This window comes from Miscanthus floridulus, chromosome 4 (assembly GCF_019320115.1).
Source record: "Miscanthus floridulus cultivar M001 chromosome 4, ASM1932011v1, whole genome shotgun sequence".
Classification (NCBI taxonomy): Eukaryota; Viridiplantae; Streptophyta; class Magnoliopsida; order Poales; family Poaceae; genus Miscanthus; species Miscanthus floridulus.
Window position 1 is genome coordinate 2283613 of NC_089583.1, and position 18248 is coordinate 2301860.

General features: G+C 45.7%; 1 protein-coding gene across 2 annotated transcripts; it reads left to right on the plus strand.

The window, feature by feature from the left end:
• Positions 1–2151: 2151 nt before the first annotated feature.
• LOC136550779 (protein FAR1-RELATED SEQUENCE 5-like) lies at positions 2152–5952 on the plus strand. 2 transcript variants are annotated; one of them, XM_066542372.1, is made up of 5 exons: positions 2152–2655; positions 2780–2977; positions 3056–4862; positions 4947–5381; positions 5530–5952. In XM_066542372.1, the coding sequence occupies exons 1-5, from the start codon at positions 2229–2231 to the stop codon at positions 5720–5722; spliced, it is 3060 nt and encodes a 1019-aa protein (XP_066398469.1). In that variant the 5' UTR covers positions 2152–2228; the 3' UTR covers positions 5723–5952. The 2 variants fall into 2 exon arrangements, with proteins under 2 accessions (XP_066398469.1, XP_066398470.1); XM_066542373.1 differs by lacking the exon at positions 5530–5952 and having other exon boundaries at positions 4947–5503.
• The last annotated feature ends 12296 nt before the right edge of the window (positions 5953–18248 follow it).

The window sequence follows — 18248 nt, forward strand, 5'->3', positions numbered from 1 at the left end:
CACGACCTACCTGATGAGGAACTGCAGTAGTCAGCAAGCTCGGGTCAGGGGGACGTTGAGAACAACAGCCTAGCGTAGGCGCACTGGAGGCGACCTCCTCCTGGTGGCGCCGAAGTCGTTGTGGCACGATGAACGCCATAGCCGCGACAGATGAGGTGATGGGGCGCGCGCGGTGCGAGATGGGGCGCAGCGGAGGATGGCCGTGGCGGCGAGGCAGAGTGTCTTCGGGCGGACGACGCGCTATGGCTGAGATTACATGGTGGAGGCGGCCGCTGTGAACGGACGGCTCGGTGGAAACAGTTGCGACGAACGAGAGTGAGGAAATATGTTCCGCAGGAGTTGAGAAGGCCAGAGGCCGGTTGTCTGGACCGGTATGCAACGTCCTGACCCTATCATTATCGTCATAGTAATAATATGCATGTACATTTAAGGGGAAGTGGAATAAAGTGCGTGTAAAATACTGGGGTTAAAATTTTATTTAGGCCTTGTTCACTTTGCAAATTTTTTGAACCCGATGAATAGTACCACTTTCGTCTTATTTGGCAAATATTGTCCAATCATGGACCAACTAGGCTCAAAAGATTCATCTCGTGATTTCCAACTAAACTGTGTAATTAGTTATTTTTTTTTATCTACATTTAATACTCTATGCAAGCGGCTAAAAATTGATGTGATGAAAAGAGAGTGAAAAAACTTGGAATTTGGATGACATCTAAACAAGGCCTTATTGAAATGTTTAAACTTGCTATTTGGTTAGGGACAGGACAGGGAGTGCAAGGTTTCGTGATGGGCAAGTTAGGTCGCAAAAAGATTCGTGGTGGGCCCAGCTGTCACCGTCCCGCCTCATCTGTCCTGTCAATCACGCGCCGTCCCTTTCGGCTCAATCTTCTTTTAATTGCGTGTACTAATCTTCTCTTCATCTATCTCACCCGTCAAATCACCTCCTCCATTTATAAATCAACCAATTAATTAATCCGAATGATTAAAATGTATAATGAATAAAAAACTAATCATGGCTGTTGGGTCGCCATGTGCCTCACTCTAGCAGTCTAGTTAGCTAGTAGGTAGCCCCCCACATATGGAGTAGTGAATGGACTGATAATAAAAAAGTGGAGTGATATAAATTTATTATTAATTATTTATTCAAGTAATTTACAAATGTGTGTAACTGTGGACTGCAATATCCTAATTGATGGCCCGACCAACATGGCAACATCACAGAGTCTCCAATTTATACCATTAGTCACTATTTTCTACAAGAATATATTTATAAATGTGAATGAAATTTTGTGAGATTATGGCAGTGTTTTCCAATACGTGTCTACTAAACGGCATGCGAATTTCATGTTATTTTAAAGAACGTTGCTACAGCACGAACGCGCAGTATCTAAGGTATCCGGATGCACATTCCATGTTATTAGGAAACTACTTTCCCCCGCTTTCCATTTTCAGTTGGCAGGCACCACACCCTACTGCGCACTGGAAAAATAATGGGGAATCGACGTCTGAGGTGCTAACTTTTTACGTACCTGATGTTCCTGTGACCCCACGTACGTAGCAGTATTATACGAGGCCAATCTGAAAGCAGTTTCATAAAGTTTGATAGGCATTAAATACGTTGACCGTGCACTGTATCGATGAATAGAGATGATAAAAATTTTATAGAAGTAGATATAGTTTTATAGGAATAAAATTCTTCTGCACTATTTTTAAAATAAGGATACGTCAAAAACTGGGACATGAAATCTCCGCCGAGACTAGCCTGATATCCTAACTGTACGGTGAGATCGGAAGGCACTGAGGGCTGCGCATGCCGTAGCACTAACGCGCACGCCTCCGAAATCTAGTATTTGGGTATTTTAAAGGTTACTGACAGGAAAATAAAGTTTTAATTTAACATGGCCTTTTATTTGCCTAGAATGTTAATCAACCATTGTACCAAATTCTAGCTACTCCTCCAAATTCTAATTAAGATTAGAGAATTGTAATTAACTTTTTAAATGCAGTAGCTTATATAACCAGAGTACTACTCCACACAGCCGGTACTCCTATATACAAATGTTGAGGTACAACGCGGCTGGATAGAATATATGTCAATAATTTCTCTTCAATGGTAATTAAATGTAGCACACCTCGCCTAGATATTATATAGGGAACGGATCGTGTGCAAACTAAGCTTCCCGTGTAAACATGTAAACTAGCGACGTGGGCTCTAGGATCGTGATCTGATGGCTCCTGAGAGAGGTGGGAAATATTTGCACTTAAACGCCCGCAGCATCCCACCGGTTCGTAGATTTTTTTCACGTTACCCCCTCCTCCGTTCCGTCCTCCGTTCCGTTTGGCCGTCGTCTGGATCGCGAGTTTGCTTCGTCGGTTCGCTGGATCGCGGTTCGCTGGATCGCGACCGCCGCGCCGGCCTGGATCGCGCCGCCGCCCAACATCGCGCGGCCGCCCAACATCGCACAACATCGCGCCGCCGCCCAACATCGCGCCGCGGCCCAACATCGCGCTGCCGCCGGACTGGTTCGCCTGGTTTGCGCCGCCGGCCTTGTTCGTCGCCGGCCTGGGTCGCATCGAGAAGCCACCACGAGGGCCTGCAACGTCGTCGCTGGAGCAGCAGGGCCATCCACCACGAAGCCGGCGATCTTGCTGGACGTGAGACCCTCCATCTCCGATTTAGTCAGCCCCTCCATCTCTCCTTCCTCTGCCCTATGTCTGCAGAAACTCGCGCCGCAGCCGCAAACTATTTCATCACAGTGCATATGATGAAAACTTGCAGGTCATACTGTGATGATGGAGCCCCATCCGGCAGCGTCCACCGTGGAGACGAAGGACCCCCGTCCGATGGCCACGAACTCCACTCCGATGGTGCTCACGAACTCCGACCTAACGCTGAGCACGGGCTCGCCTCCGTCGTTGGCCACGAACGCCGCCGCAATGCTGCCTATGATCCCAGGAACACACGGCCCCGATGCAGGTTTGTTTTTTCTACAAAACTTTCATCTTTACTATCACATTGACTACGCTCATTGGTAATGTCGTCGTTAACATGCAGTCCTGTCCATCATGGACGTCGATGCTGGAGTTGTAGCCCACGTTGAGGAACCAAGCACACCACGGACTATACCTTCTCCTAATATAGCAGATAAGTGCAAAGCAAATAAAAAGCCTGTGGTGGGAATGACTTTTGATACACTCAAGGCTGCGGAGATTTTTTACAAAGACTATGCACACGATGCTGGTTTCTCGGTTCGTGTTGGTGCACATAGGAAGGAGAATGAGGTAATATTGTACCAGAGGTATTTGTGCTCAAATGAAGGATATAGGAAGAAGAGCGAAGAAGAAGTTAGTGAGCAGCCCGGGAAAAAAAAGAAGACATCAAATGTGATGGACACCCGATGTGGTTGTGAGGCTCATATTGTTGTCAAGCTTGACAATGAGAAGAAGTATCAAATATTGTCATTTGTTGAGGAGCACAATCATGTTTTCGTGTCGCCAGATAAGAGGCACCTGCTACGATCCAACCGTCAAGTTAGTGAGAGGGCAAAGAGTACTTTGTTCAACTGTCATAAGGCTAGCATTGGCACGTCACAGGCATTTCGACTTCTCCAAGTCACTGACGGTGGATTTAAGCATGTTGGTTGCACGCTGAGGGATTTGAAGAACTACTACCGTGACCTGAGGACCAAAATCAAAGATGCTGATGCACATATGTTTGTGCATCAACTTGAGCGAAAGAAGGAAGCAAATCCTGCCTTCTTTTATGAGTTTATGGTGGATAAAGAAGGACGACTTGTGCGTGTCTTCTGGGCAGATGCCACATGTAGAAAAAATTGCAGTGTTTTTGGTGATGTGCTTTCGGTAGATTCTACATATACTACCAACCAATATGATATGAAGTTTGTGCCATTCACTGGGGTCAATCATCACTTGCAAAGTGTTTTCCTTGGCGCAGCGTTTCTGGCTGATGAAAAGATCGACTCATATGTATGGTTGTTTCAGACCTTTCTTAAGGCTACTGGTGGAGTAGCACCTCATCTAATCATAACAGATGAAGATGCGAGCATGAAGGCTGCTATTGCTCAGGTTCTACCAAATACAACTCATAGACTTTGCATGTGGCATATCATGGATAAGGTTCCTGAGAAGGTTGGGCCAGACATAAAAAATGATGAGGACTTCTGGAAATTATTAAACGAGTGTGTTTGGGGCTCCGAGAATTCAGATGAGTTTGAGTCTAAATGGAATTCTATCATGACAACGTATGTGCTCACTGAAAATGAGTGGTTTTCCACAAAGTTCGCCAGCCGAGAATCATGGATCCCAGCATACTTTATGGACATACCTCTAGCAGGACTTCTTAGGACTACATCACGATCGGAAAGTGCAAATTCTTTCTTTAACCGTTTCATTCATCGAAAATTATCCTTTGTTGAGTTTTGGCTGAGGTTTTCAACAGCTTTGGAGTGCCAGCGCGAAGAGGAGTTGATAGCCGACAATAAAAGTCTTCACTCCAACCGTACATTGATGACACCTTGGGTCATGGAGAAGCAGTGTAGTGTTGTATATACTCATGAAATTTTCAACAAGTTTCAGGAACAACTAATGGTTGCAAGAGACCATTGCATTATTCAAGGAATTTCAGAGAATGATGATAAAAAAATTGTCACTATTAGCAGCCAATCTGGTAAAGAGCGAGTAGTTCAAATGAACAAATCAAACTTGTTTGGTATGTGCTCTTGCAAATTTTATGAGTCCTATGGCATCCCATGTCGTCATATCATTCAAGTGCTTAGAGGCGAAAAACAAAATGAGATACCACCAATTTATTTTATAAAAAGGTGGGATATGAGGTGTAAAAGGTGAGTTTACAGAGTTGTTTTGTTTTATATAGACGGACTGTTTTTACATGTGCAATATTTCTGATTGGTTGTTTTATTTCATAGAGAAGTGACATTTGATGAGGAAGGTAACCTACTGGATGAAAAGGCTAAAGATCCTGTGGAGGAAGCAATGGCGAGAAAAATTTCAGATTCACGTAACAAGTTTGAAGAGCTAATCCAGATGGCCAAGAACTCTGAACAAGGAATAGAATTTTTATATTCTAGCTTATCAAACCTTGTACAACCTCTTCAAAATATCGTTCCTGCTGCTACAGCCAGTAAACAAGATGAGTTCGAATCGTTCCTTGGTGGAAAAATTCCACAAGAAGTTGAGATACATCCACCAAATGATATCAACTCCAGAGGGCGAAGCAAAAGAATCAAGAAGGGCAAGGAGCAGAAGGCGCCCAGAAAACGGATGTGTGGAAAATGCAAGCAATTAGTGGCTCATGACGCACGTAATTGCCCGCTCAATGGTGTGGAAAATGCAAGCAATTAGTGAGCTCTGAATATTTCTAGGTTCATTTTGTTAAGACATGGAAGGTTTATGTTACTGGATATTTTTAAACATGTCGTTTATACTTTGTCTTGTGTCCTCTGAATATTTCATTGCATTAAGCAAAGAATTTCGCTTGTTTGAATTAAGCATTGGGGAGAACACACTCGGAAGGGAGAACGTTCAGAATCCAGCAGATGATCTAGTCCCATCGTCAGGCCTGAACCACCACCTCGGCGAGCTCCTGGAAAAGGGGACGGGACACGGACGTGACCGGCGGCGAACCAGGCCTTGTTCGTCGAGCGACCGGACGTGGGCGGGATGTCGTGGCCGGTTGCGATGAGGCGCGACTGGAGGAAGTCGAGCGATCCGTGGTGGCGCACGGCGCGGCGGCGATCCGAGGACCGCGATGTTGGGCGGCGGCGCGATCCAGGTGACGATCGATCGGGGGGAATCGCGTACGTAACGTAACGATCGCGACCGATCGATGTTTCGCGTACGTAACGATCGCGAGATCGCGATCCCGAACGGCGGACTGACGGCCAAACGGAGGAGGGGGTCACGTGAAAAAATTCAACGAACCGGTGAGATGCTGCGGGCGTTTAAGTGCAAATATTTCCCACCTCTCTCAGGAGCCATCAGATCACGATCCTAGAGCCCACGTCGCTAGTTTACATGTTTACACGGGAAGCTTAGTTTGCACACGATCCGTTCCCTATTATATATAGCTCGAATCTGTAACTACTGTTTGTTGGTATGATACTTTTTTTATTCTACGGCGTTTCAACCTTAATATAATGCTGATTATTACATTGTTTCGTCACACTTAGACGGTGGAACTTTTTGAATACATCAATATATGATACAGCTAGTCACATTTATTGTTTTGTTATATTTTTTCGCAAAAATAACTTTTGGATATGTATATCTGTATTAATTGTTATGCCACCTCAATATCACGTAGGCATAGGTCAACTGAACACAACACATAAATCATAGTCATATACTACCTCCATCATCCAAAAATAACGCAATTCTAGTTTTATCTTAAGTCAAACAATCTTAAGTTATAATCAACAATTATGACACCAAATAGATATACCATGACAAAATAATCAATTGAATCTAATGATACATACTTATTTGGTATTATCCCCATCCTAAAAATCATGTAATTCTAGCTTTATCCTTAGTAAGTTTATAGAAAAGAGTAACAACTTTTATAACACAAAATAGTTATACTACAAAAATATATTTCATGATAAATATAATAATAACATATATTTGGCATCATAAATATTGATATTTATTAAATAAACTTGACCAAACTCAAAATAGTTTTGCTCAATGCTATGCTAGAGTTGTATTCTTTCACAGACGGAGAAACTAGCATACATAAACATTTGATATACTTCTTATAATAAATTTTGTCAAGCTTAAATGCTTTGACTAGGCATAAAACTAGAATTGCATTATTCTTTCTAAGACAGAGATAGTGCTTGATTGTACATATTTTCACAGTACAATAGTAATAAACCTTTTTTAAGGTAAATAAGTAGATTACAGTAATAATAAACTAAGAACTACTAGAAACACAAACCATACGGATCGGCTGGCATCACTAGAATGGAATAGTACTGTATGCGCTGACCTAAATCGTGGGGAAAGTTAGCTATATATAGCTAGGTGTGGGTGTAGTATGCACGCATAATCAATGAAGCAGAGTGCCTTTATATTTAATTAGGATGGTATGGTTAATTTATTGTGTAAAAATATTGCAGCCGAGAGATAATGCACGTAGTACTCATATTATATAGAGCGCCGCTCGATCAGGACAAAAAAGGCAATTCGACATCTAATAAAAATATGAGATTCCGGCAGCTGTCAGTTAGTAAAGTAAATGGTCAGTATATATATGTTTATGTGTGCACCCATAGATCTATTGGGGCTCTCCTTATTCTCCATGCATAGGTCATACTTTGCAACACCCTGGTGTTACGATCTCGTTTAGCATCGAGATTTAGACCTAACAGGATTTAGCGAAACAAGTTTCTCGGATTAAAAAAATTAACTTATGTTTAAAAGTGTCAATTTTGGTGAATTATACTGCACGACGAATTAATTAGTTCCTAGATGTTTTGTTTCTACGAGTCAGTATGCCGTATAGACTAGTGTATGAAATACGTAGTTGTTGAAATTGATTCGATTTAGGCATGTTAAAAATTACGGCAACACACACGCACGCCGTGCACGTACACAACACGCACTCGTGGAAGCTTGTGTGCACGCCTAGCCTCGTCGCTGCCTCTGTGCCGTGCCGTAGCGCGTGGAGCATGTGACGTCCTTGCGGCTACTGCGCTGCTCCTGCATTAATGAGAGTTGACCGAATTGCGCTGCTCTCTTCCTTTCATTTCTATTTCTGCTTGCCTCTGTCTCTGATTGTTCTTGTCTGCCTTTGCTCGTCTTGAATGCCTCTGCTGCCCCTGCTTTTCAGCATTCCCCTTTTTGCTTCTACCAGACAAGCAGCTCAGAGCCATTACCACCAGAGCAAAGCACGTACGCAATCCTTGTCGCGTACGCCGTGGCCCGCTGCCACCGTGATGTTCCAAGCCGGCCGAGCGCCCGAGCCTCGCACTGCTCCCCTCCCTCTATTTTTTCTGCTGCCGCGGTCTTGTCCGTGCCAACCGGCACGTCCTGCTGGCCACGCTGCGCCACGCGCGTTTGTTTCCTCACGGCCTTGCTTGGAGACTACCGAGCCCGCACACGTCTCTTGCTTTTCCTCTTGAGCTTGTCTGCCTCTGCTGTCCTTTCGCATTGACGCCATGCCGTAGTTTCCTCCCTTCCCCGCTCTTCGCGCCGCAGCGCCGCCGTGGCCGCGCTCCCATCGCCGGCCACCGCTTACGCAAGCCGCAGCGTTTCCGTCCGGCCGCGCCCGCGGTCCGCTGCTCCACGGTGCTTCCCCTCCCATCGCCCCACGGCTGCGCCTACCGCCGTGCGCGCTGCGCGCCGCGCGCCCGTGTTCCCGCGCCCTTGCTGCCTCTGCACTCGCAGCGCGCCTAAGCCGCCGCGGTTCCTCCTGTTTCCCGGTGCGCGCGAGCCCAGAGGTCCCGCGCTGGACCCTAGCCCTGCCTCTCCCAGGCGCCAACGCCTTCCCGTGCACGGTTCCTGCTCTTCCTTGCCCTCCACTCCACGACCGCACGACGCCGCTCCACCTCCCTCGCCCTTCCTCTGCTTGTCCGCGCCCGCGTCGCCCGGCCACGCACTCCATCCGCGCGTGTCTCCACTCGCTCCCATCGCTGCTTCGTCCGATTCCCCGCCACCGTACGCGCAGTGCACCCGTGCCTGCGCTGCCGTGCACCACGTCCGAGCCGCAGCACCCGCCAAGGCTACCCCCACCGTCGTTCGCCCAGCCCGCCTTGTTGCTGCTGCCGCCGCGAGACTCCGCCTCTACGGCACCGCCCCAGCCGAGTGTGCGCCTGGTCCACCGATACCGAGGGGTCTGTCCAGCCAGCGCCACTGCGCACCGAGGCCGTCGTCGCTGCGCCCCTCGCCCACCCTTCGCCGGTCCTCTCCGCGTGAGCGCGACCGAGCCCACGGCCGCTCCGGACCGTAGCCCCATAGCACGCCCGAGCCCTGCGTGCTCCGCTCCACCACCTCGCCGTGGCCCGCACGCCGCTCAGAAATGTCGTCGCTCCAGGCTATGACCCGCAGCGTCTCCGTCATTGTCCTCTGCCTCTGTGCGCCCGAGCCGGTCGCCAGCGCTCACGGCTGGACCACCTTGGGCTGTCCCTGGCCATGACGCCAACGCCCTCAGGTGCGGTAGGTACCCTCACTGCCCCACGCGCTGACCCGCTTCCTTGGCCGTCGGATGGACTCCACTGCCGGTGCTCTGTTTTGAGGAAGAGGAGAAGGTGAGAACGGTGAATCAAAATTACTGCCAGGTTCTTATTGCAAACTACATGACTCAGGTGAATAGTGCGTATGTCTGGCGGATTAAATTAAGGAAAGCATAAGGGCCTTCTCGCAAATATACCACCGCCGCCCGTGTTGGGCCGCGCTCACCACGCGTGAGCGGGCCTATTAGGCCACTGGCCACGCGCCCGCATGGGCCGCTGCCCGCGCCGCCTGCCCCTGGGCCTGGTGCCGTGCTCCCGTTGGGCCAGTCGGTCCCTGCCCGCCTAGGCCGTCCGCCGCGCGTTGGGTCGGTTGTGCCGCCCGTGCTTGTTACCACCGCGCGCGTGGGCCGAGCTAGGCTAGTGTTAGCCCAAGCGGTCCTTTTTCTTTTCTTAGTCTTTTTCTTTTATAAAAATAGGGAACTTGTAAAATTTGTAATAAATCATAGAAAAGTCATAAAAATGACAAACCAGTTTTGTTGAGTTTCTAAAATCATGATCTACCTAATAGTGTATCTTGTTCACATAGGTTTAGTATGCTTTTAGGGTTGCTCTAATTATTTTAAAATGTTTAATATTGTTAAAAGGAGAACTTGTAGGAATTTCTGTGGTAAATTGGTAATAGTATTGGATCTAAAATTTCTACAGTAGGTTCCTAGCAATATTAGGTACAAGTGGTAATTTTTGTAGCTCCAGAATAATTAGTTTGCGAAATAAATAATGGTGCCCTATTTTGAATAAAGATTAAATCGATAGAATGGAATAAAGAAACACCTGGAAATTGTATATTTAAAACACTTGTGGGGAAATGATATCTTTCTTGATGACGTTGATATGTAGATTAGCACGTTAGTCGTTAGAAATAGCTCGTTAACTTGAAAGGCGTAAATCGTATTTTACGAGTCATGATTGCAGTTGATTAATTATGTCTATGCATTTGCATCAATGCATATCATATAGGTACGATGATGGATCAACGGATCAATTGAAGGATGATTGGGAATCCGAAGATGGCGTAATGGTATTCTCTCCAGGAGATGATGCAATGGGTTTGTTATTCAGCTGATGATGGATGATCTGAAGATACAGATACTAACTTTTTAATATATATCTTACCCAGGCAAGCCCCGGTGCATAACCCATACTTTTTTGCAGTTTAAATTATATTTGTGCATTAAGTTTTAAGGAGTTGAATGAAACCTACTTGCATATATATATCTGTATCCTATGAGTCTTACTAGTATGATAGGATCATGTAGATTGCTATGCTACAGGACTCCGATAGAAGTCGAGTGATTGCCTATCACTCGCGAGAGATAGAAAATATATTACTGAATTATTATCACTTGTAAAATATAAATGGTGGAAAAAAATTGGGGACCGGGCAGGGATATGGTTTGGGTATTGGTGGGTGTAAGAGGTTGTGTCGTCGTGGACACAGGGCATAGCTTAGTTACACTATTTTCCCTGTCTGTGTTGGTTAAGGACCAGTCGTTGCATAAGCCATCGAGGCAAGTCACAGACTTATTATCCCGAACACATACTTGGGTATGGGCGCTTGAAAGACTTGTTGCTCTCTTGTCGTGGGTTCTGGCTCTTTTTAGACCGACTGTCAGGGTTTCTTTTTGGTGGAGGAGGTCTTTGCACCGCACTGAGTCTAGGACTCAGGGGCGGGGGCTTGAAGTCCCAGTTTGGACGAGGACCTAGGACCCAGGACAGGAGGGTGATGGGTTGGTTCTGCTTGTGCTTTGGGTACAAGCGAGGCGTGTGTTTTCAGGGTACCCAGCTGGAGGCATTGATTCATGAATCACCGGGCGATCCGGTACGTCTTGTTTCATGCCTAGCACCGTAATAAGAACTAAAAGATGAAAGATGGAAAAAGGAAATCTAATTGCTTACCACCTGCTTAAAAGTAGCACAGGTGCTTACATAGAATGGTTAGTTAATGAACCAATGCGGCTATTAATAAAAATCGAATATAAGGACGCACGCTTAGTAATGCTTCCTGCAAATGCAATAAACCCACAAGTCAGATAGCCTTGCATATCCTTGGAGTCTTTTCTTTCCTCCTGTCGGGTAAGTTTTGCTGAGTACAATTGAGTACTCAGGGTTTTATTCCTCCTGTTGCAGGTGACAGGTGGATGCTAGAGCTGGCCCTTGTGTGTGGATACCTCCTGGTGGGCTCAGCGAGGATTCCTTTACGCTGCGATCGTAGTTGTTATTTATAACTTTCACTAAATGCTTTTATAAATGAAAGTTTCATAATCTGTTATCGTAGTTTATATATCAATACTTCATCATGTCATGATTAGATATTTATTTCTGCTGTAATTATGATCACATGTTTATATTCCGCTGTTCAATTAAATTGTTTATAACTCTGATAATATGATTACATTCCATTGTTGTAATAATAAATATTATACTCTGATGTTGTATTAAAAGTGATGTAAGAAATGGTTAAGAATGATGTAAGCTTTATTCTCTCATTTGTGATCTCGATGGCAAAAATGTAGATTTTTAGGTTCTCCCCTAGGGTGTGCCCGACGGAACCGAGTAATTTAGTGTTCTTCCCTGAGTGCTTGGTGTCTAATGGAAGACAAGCACTCCTAGGAGGCATTAGATTAGGCGGTTCTGCCACATACTTGCTCCCAATAAAATAGAAGTGATGCATAATTTATTTACTATACTCCTCTATTCATTTGTTATGAGGCATAATTTGATTGGAAAAGGTAAAGATTCCTAAATTTTGACCAATTAATTAGGTTGTATGAGAATTTAGTGTACAAACAACATATTACTAGATTTGTACTTTTAATATGATACTATTTTGTAATAATTGAAAATAGTTTGTAAGATTAAAGTAAAAGATGTTTTATGAAGATTTCCTCAAATAAATAAAATACACTTTGTAAAACTGCAAAACAAGTAATTAAGGTATATTATGCATCTATAAACCACAATACTCCCTCTAGTTATAAATAAATCACATTTTGGATTTTTCTTAAGTCAATCAATTCAAATTTTGACTGCGGAAATGCTTTCTAAGTGCTGAGTTTGAATGTGTTTGAAAGTGATACAAGAACATTTGTCTTGAACTCAGTTTCATAGAAGTATACATTTGCTATAATTTATAAACATATTACAACAAATTGTAGTAGTGAAAGTTTAGAATTTACACCCATAATAGGGTTAGAATTTACATAATGTCCTTTTTCCTTAGAATTTGCATCAAAATCCCTTATATTTGAGGACGGATGAACATGAGGCATTATTAGGTTCTAGAGACACATTACCTTATCTAGGAATTTATGCATGTTGCGGCCATTAAATTGCACATACTATGTACAGATTTGGACAAAATTAGTAATAATGTTTGTTTTGGGACCTCCAACTCCTAAGTTTTTTTTAGATCTATAGCTTTTATAGGCTATATCAAAGTTGTTTGGAAACTCTATTTTTGGTCTAAAATTGAAATTGGACGGCACCCAAACACCTTCAATAACCACCGATTCTCTAATGAATTGTGTAGGCTATATGAAAATTATTGTGTGTTTTGTAAATGTGTAACACAATACCAATAAGCCAAAAACCCACGTGAGAAAAAGAAAAAGGAAAAAAAACATCTTGTGTTTTGTAGGCTACTCCCTCCATCATGTAATATATTGTATTTTTAAGACAACTTAAATGAACACTCAAATGATGCATGTACCCATGGATTGTTCCAATTAAGGAGTATCTCCTCAAATTATGGTTTTCATTTTCACAAATTTTATCAAATCTAAACATAGTCATTACATATATAGAATGCACTATGTTTCAGTACAAATTTTAGAAGTCACAATGCATTATATTTTAGGACGAAGGGAGTATATGTGAGAGCTCCCACAACAAATGTCATACACGCACAAAACGTCTTTTGTCAATCTTTTCCTCAAAATATTAATTGTTCAGCAACTCTAACATTAGCTAATTAACTCTTGTAATTGAATTTTGAAAATTCCCCTCAGAATTAAATATTTCCTCCAAATATTATGTCTTGTAACTAATTAAGGAGGTTAATTATAAAAAAAACAGGGGCCTATATGCACAGGGGAGAAGAGATCATATGGGTATATACCCATGGCATGGATATATAGATCGAGATGATGTTGATGAATTACTGTACATTTGTACTAGATATGTTGTCACAATGATTTGAGTTGATCCGGGTGAATGGGCATCAGGGCATGTACATATCCTGCCCCAACTTTACCCAGACCGAAGCTCATAGCCTCATTATATATATATATATAAAACCAAAGCTAGTGCCTAGCTAATGTAGTACTACTTCAAGAACTAGAACTAGTATAGTAGGGATATCACCCTGGACACGCCAAAGACACGACCAAACGATCGTCCATCCGCCGGATCCGGTCGGCAAGTAGCAAGAGTCGGCACACAAAAGAACCCTTTTGCTGTTCTGCAGTGACAGTGCGATTAAAAAAAGAACAAGATACCACTGGAGAAGAATGGACAGGTACGGTGAGTGAACTCAACGGGATCCGTTGGGCCTAACACTTACCTAACAGTACTGTCCATCTATCATCTGGCTTCCTATGCATGCACTGCACCATTTACACTAATATCCTGTTCTAACATCATTTTTTATATGACTAGCTAGGGACGGAGTATACCATTTATTTGTATAAAAAAAATCTTGATTATTTTTAGATCAAAGACTCAGCCTGGCTTTATTAGAAAAGCTTAGGACGAACCGATTTCTTGATCGATTATTTGTTTGTACATATTATAAGTTTCCCTTGATTCGTTTCCTTTTTGTACTGATACTTATATATCATTGTATCGTCCGTATGTAGTGGTTGTTAGCATGCAATCTATTCGTGGTGGCCAAATGCAAGCTTATGTCCTATCCTTTTCAGTTATGTCATCGATAGATAGATGATGGAGATTGACAAAATAAAAGAGATGTGTGAAAAGTTAGTGAATTGTATATGAGCATTCTTTTTTTGTCTATAACTCTATAAAGAGAGTTAAATTGTCAATTTAGCTTAGAAGTCGATAAATTTGAAGCTGAACACATGAAAAGAATCTACTTATACCACCTTAGCTTATTTTTTACATCAAGTTCTTTCAATTCCGTACATATTCATAAGGGGGGCATTTCACAACCTTATATTATAGCATTTAATGAGTAATACCTTGTGCAACCTAACATCATGGTGATGTCAAAAGCATAGTTTTTTTTTAAAATCACAGTACGGATGCAGAGACTCATCCTTATGAACACGCATACACTGCCCTACACCTCTGAGCACCTACAAAAGACTGAGTCGGTAGATCTTTATATTGATGAAGTCATAATAAGCGCCTCAATGTCGGCAAGCACGTCACTTGCCACTGATGAAAGAACAACACTGTTGTCGGTGCAGAAAGTGACCAACTAATAAATATTTGTAGTTTTGCTGTACGTTGTGATCGGAGGTGGCCTAGCACTCAATGACACAGGATTTATACTGGTTCAGGCAACGTGCCCTACGTCCAGTAGGGGTCGGTCGGCGACTTTATTCCTGAGCCCAGGTGCTCGAAGTCTATAGTGGGGTTACAAACGAGAAGAAGAAAGGAGGGGGTATACAAGAGGTTCGGAAGGCTCCGACCAGAAGGGTCGCGGTCGGAACTAGGTGGTACTGCGGTTGCAAGGGGTTGGTGTGGATCTAGTGAGTCTGAGCCTGAAGAAGTCGATCTCCCCTGGTTGGAGGGAGCGCATCCCCTTTTATAGATGAAGGGGATGGCTCTTTACAGGTGAGAGGGAGAGAGTACAGATATTTCTAAGCCTTGCTGCCTACGGTGATGAAAACTAGATAATGGTTGAAGCCTCCCAATACTGTCGATGTTGTTGTAGGATGTCAAATGAGCACGGGAGATCAAGATATCTTCTTCGGGAAGGATGGACGTTGGTACCTGCAAATACTTCTAGATGCCTGGTGGCATGTGAGGAGTCATGCTATGTTCACTCGGTATGGCAGATCCTGGAGCCCATACCGCAATCGGTGTCCAGAGATACGCGGAGGGGGCTTACCATATGGGAGTTTCTAGTGGCCCTTACAATACTTTGTGTCAGGGTGGCTGCAGAGCACTGCTTCGTGCAGGGTATGGTCCCTAGTATAGTGGTGTTGATTTGTGAGCCATGTTTTGCCTTCCTCCGCACGCCTTCTGGTTCTTTCCGAGCGGGCGTCCTAGGTCGGATGGTCCCCAGTCAGTTCTGGCGCGCCAGTCGGAGAATAGCGATGAACAGGGTTTTCTATGAATCTCGGTCGGAGATACAGGGTCGGAGTCAGAGGCGGTCCTCGGATCAGGCTTTCCGAGTGGAGGCCGTGCGGAGGCGGCTGGGGCCTGACGCTAGCGCTCCGATCGGAGAGGCCGTTCGGAGCTGGCCTAAGCCTGAGCTAGTGCTCCGGTCGGAGAGATGGGCCGAAGGCGGCCTAGGCCTAAAGCGAGTGCTCCGATCTGTTGAGTTCAGACTCTTGGGCCGGTCCAGAAGAAGAAAAGGTCGTTCTTCTGGGCCGAGCCTTGGCGTGGAATCCAGTCCCCGAGGTACCCCGGGTTTATAAACCCGACAGGAGCCCCCAAGCCCCCAAGCGATTCAGACAGAATCATCTGGGGGATTTTTGTCTTACCGGCGGGTGCGCGCGAGCGCACCCGCGGGTGTAGCCCCTGAGCCCCAGGCGGTTCGGGTCGAAACGGTTGGGGGTGTTGTCTCAGCGAGCGTGTATGCATGTTTTTTAGTTTGAGACAGAATTTTGTTTAACCATGGCGTCGTTGTGCAGCCGAGGTGTTTTTAAGCATAGGGATTGGATTGAGACAGAACTTAATGATCCCGGCGTCGGTGCACGCCAGGGATCGAACAAGGAAGTTTTTAGTTTTTGAAACAAGCCCCGGCGTCGGTGCGCGCCGTGAACGGAAATAACTTAGTTTCGGATGCAACAGAGTTCGATCTTTGGCGTCGATGCGCGCCGTGGGATCGGGTAAGGTGGAGTCGCGAGTAGACCCAGGCGTCGGTGCTCGCCGTGGATCGAAAGAGTTAGTTTTAGTTAGTGAAGCCGTCTGAAGCCGTTACGCGAGTTAAGGAGTCGCGGTCCCAGGAGCCATAGCCGGATGTCGCCGATCCCGTCGACGCGAGTTAAGGAGTCATGGTCCCAAGCCGTAGCCGGATGTCACCTATCCCATCGACACGAGTTAAGGAGTCACGGTCCCAAGCCGTAGCCGGATGTCGCCTATCCCATCGATGCGAGTTAAGGAGTCGCGGCCCCAAGCCGTAGCCGGATGTTGCCTATCCCATCGACGTGAATTCGGAGTCGCGGTCCCATGGTGTTTAAACCCTCGAGCCTTGTCGGGCCTTCATGGGGGCTGTGAGTCATTTTTGCGCTACCCCATCCGGTTCCTCACAACCGGAGGGGCTGAGTTTCATCGCCTGTCCCGATCGCTCAGGCTCGAAGACTAGCTCGATGAGCTCGCTAACGGGTGTGGTCGAGTGGAATCCGGGTCCGTCGTTTGTGACGGGGTCGGCATAGCCCTTTTGTGGCATTCCACTGCTCCTTTTCCTTCAGCCCGGTAGATGCCTAGGTCGTTCCATAGACCGACCCGGGTGGCCTGACGGCCTCCCCTCGATGGAGATTCTATGGGCTTGAGAGGTTCAGGATCGAACGAGAAGGTTGAGATGACCCGGTTTGCCAGACCGAGCGAAGGCCGCACGGTGCTCATCTATGGTTTTCTCCCCTAGCTCTGTTTGGTTGCTCATGTCGAATGAGGCAAGCCACTGCTTCGTGGCGTAACACGGAGCGTTTTGGTGCATTTCGCTGCACGTGCGATGCTTAGTTCCTGAGCCCCCGGGCGGTTCATGCCCTAACCGTCCGGGGGGTTCAGGCGTATGAGATGAATGCGTGTATGGATGTATGAATGATTTGTAATGAAATAGAGGGGCTTTGATGGTGTTTTACCTTGAAGACTGGAGCGACGAGGTTCGAAGAGCTCTAGTCAGGAAACGCCCCATCCGAGACCTGCGCTTGGTCAATCGTGGGTTAGCTCTCGTGTGAACAGTTTTGTATTTAATGAACACATGCTACCTTGATGACCTGAGAGATGGGGTTCGGAGAGCTTCAGTCGGAAATGTTCGACCGGGACTCGTGCTCGTCATTTGAGACGGAGTCGGCATGGCCCGCATGGGGCACCCCTTTGCTTCCTACTTGTATCTCAGGTGCTTATCCTGAGTGAATCGATCGACTTAGGAGGCCGGATCTCTCCTGGGTGACTCGATCGACTCAGGGAGGTCTGGTGGTCTCTTCTGGCGAAGATTCCTCGCTCTTCCTTCTTCTTTCTCACGAGAGTGCTGTATGCTTTGTGGCGGTTCCTAAGTGAGAGGAAGAGTGAGCGAGGGGGAGGACTACGGATCCCTTTTGCAAACCCAGAGCGTGATGTTGGATTGGAGGTGAAGGCTGCCTCAGTCTTGGCCGAGCCGAATGCCGCATCGTCGGGAAAGTGAGCAGCTTGAGCCTGCGTCAGTTGCAACCGTCGTCGGATGTCGCCAGGGCCGCCCCAGTAGCACTGTAAAATATAGTAGTTTAGTGGAAGCCAGATAGTTTTTAAATTTGTGGGGGAAGCCCCCGATAAAATGTTCGTGTGCTTAATAGTTTATAATGGTATTTTTGTTTTCTGTGATGGAGGCATTCTATTCGGGGAAGCTTGTCCCTTTCGTTCCTTAGTTTCTCCTTAGCATAATTTTTGTTTTAAATTTCTTTCTATTTCGTACCTGCCTGTTTGTTCCGTAGGTCGCAACTTTTGCGAGCCCGGGGCAATGGCTGCGAAGGCTCGGCCGATGTAGCCGTAGGAAAAGGTAGGGTGCAATCATTGGAATATTCTAAAGCAAAGTTACGTAAGGTAAAACAAAGGAACGAACTACCCCCTCTTTAGGGTAGGAAG

What these genes read in the sequence shown, in the direction of transcription:
- LOC136550779 (XM_066542372.1), top strand. Translation starts at nt 2,229, where the DNA reads ATGGCTCCTGAGAGAGGTGGGAAATATTTGCACTTAAACGCCCGCAGC. An exon ending in AGCCGGCGATCTTGCTGGAC is followed by an intron (nt 2,656 to 2,779) that starts GTGAGACCCTCC and finishes GAAAACTTGCAG; the next exon opens with GTCATACTGTGATGATGGAG. An exon ending in AACACACGGCCCCGATGCAG is followed by an intron (nt 2,978 to 3,055) that starts GTTTGTTTTTTC and finishes GTTAACATGCAG; the next exon opens with TCCTGTCCATCATGGACGTC.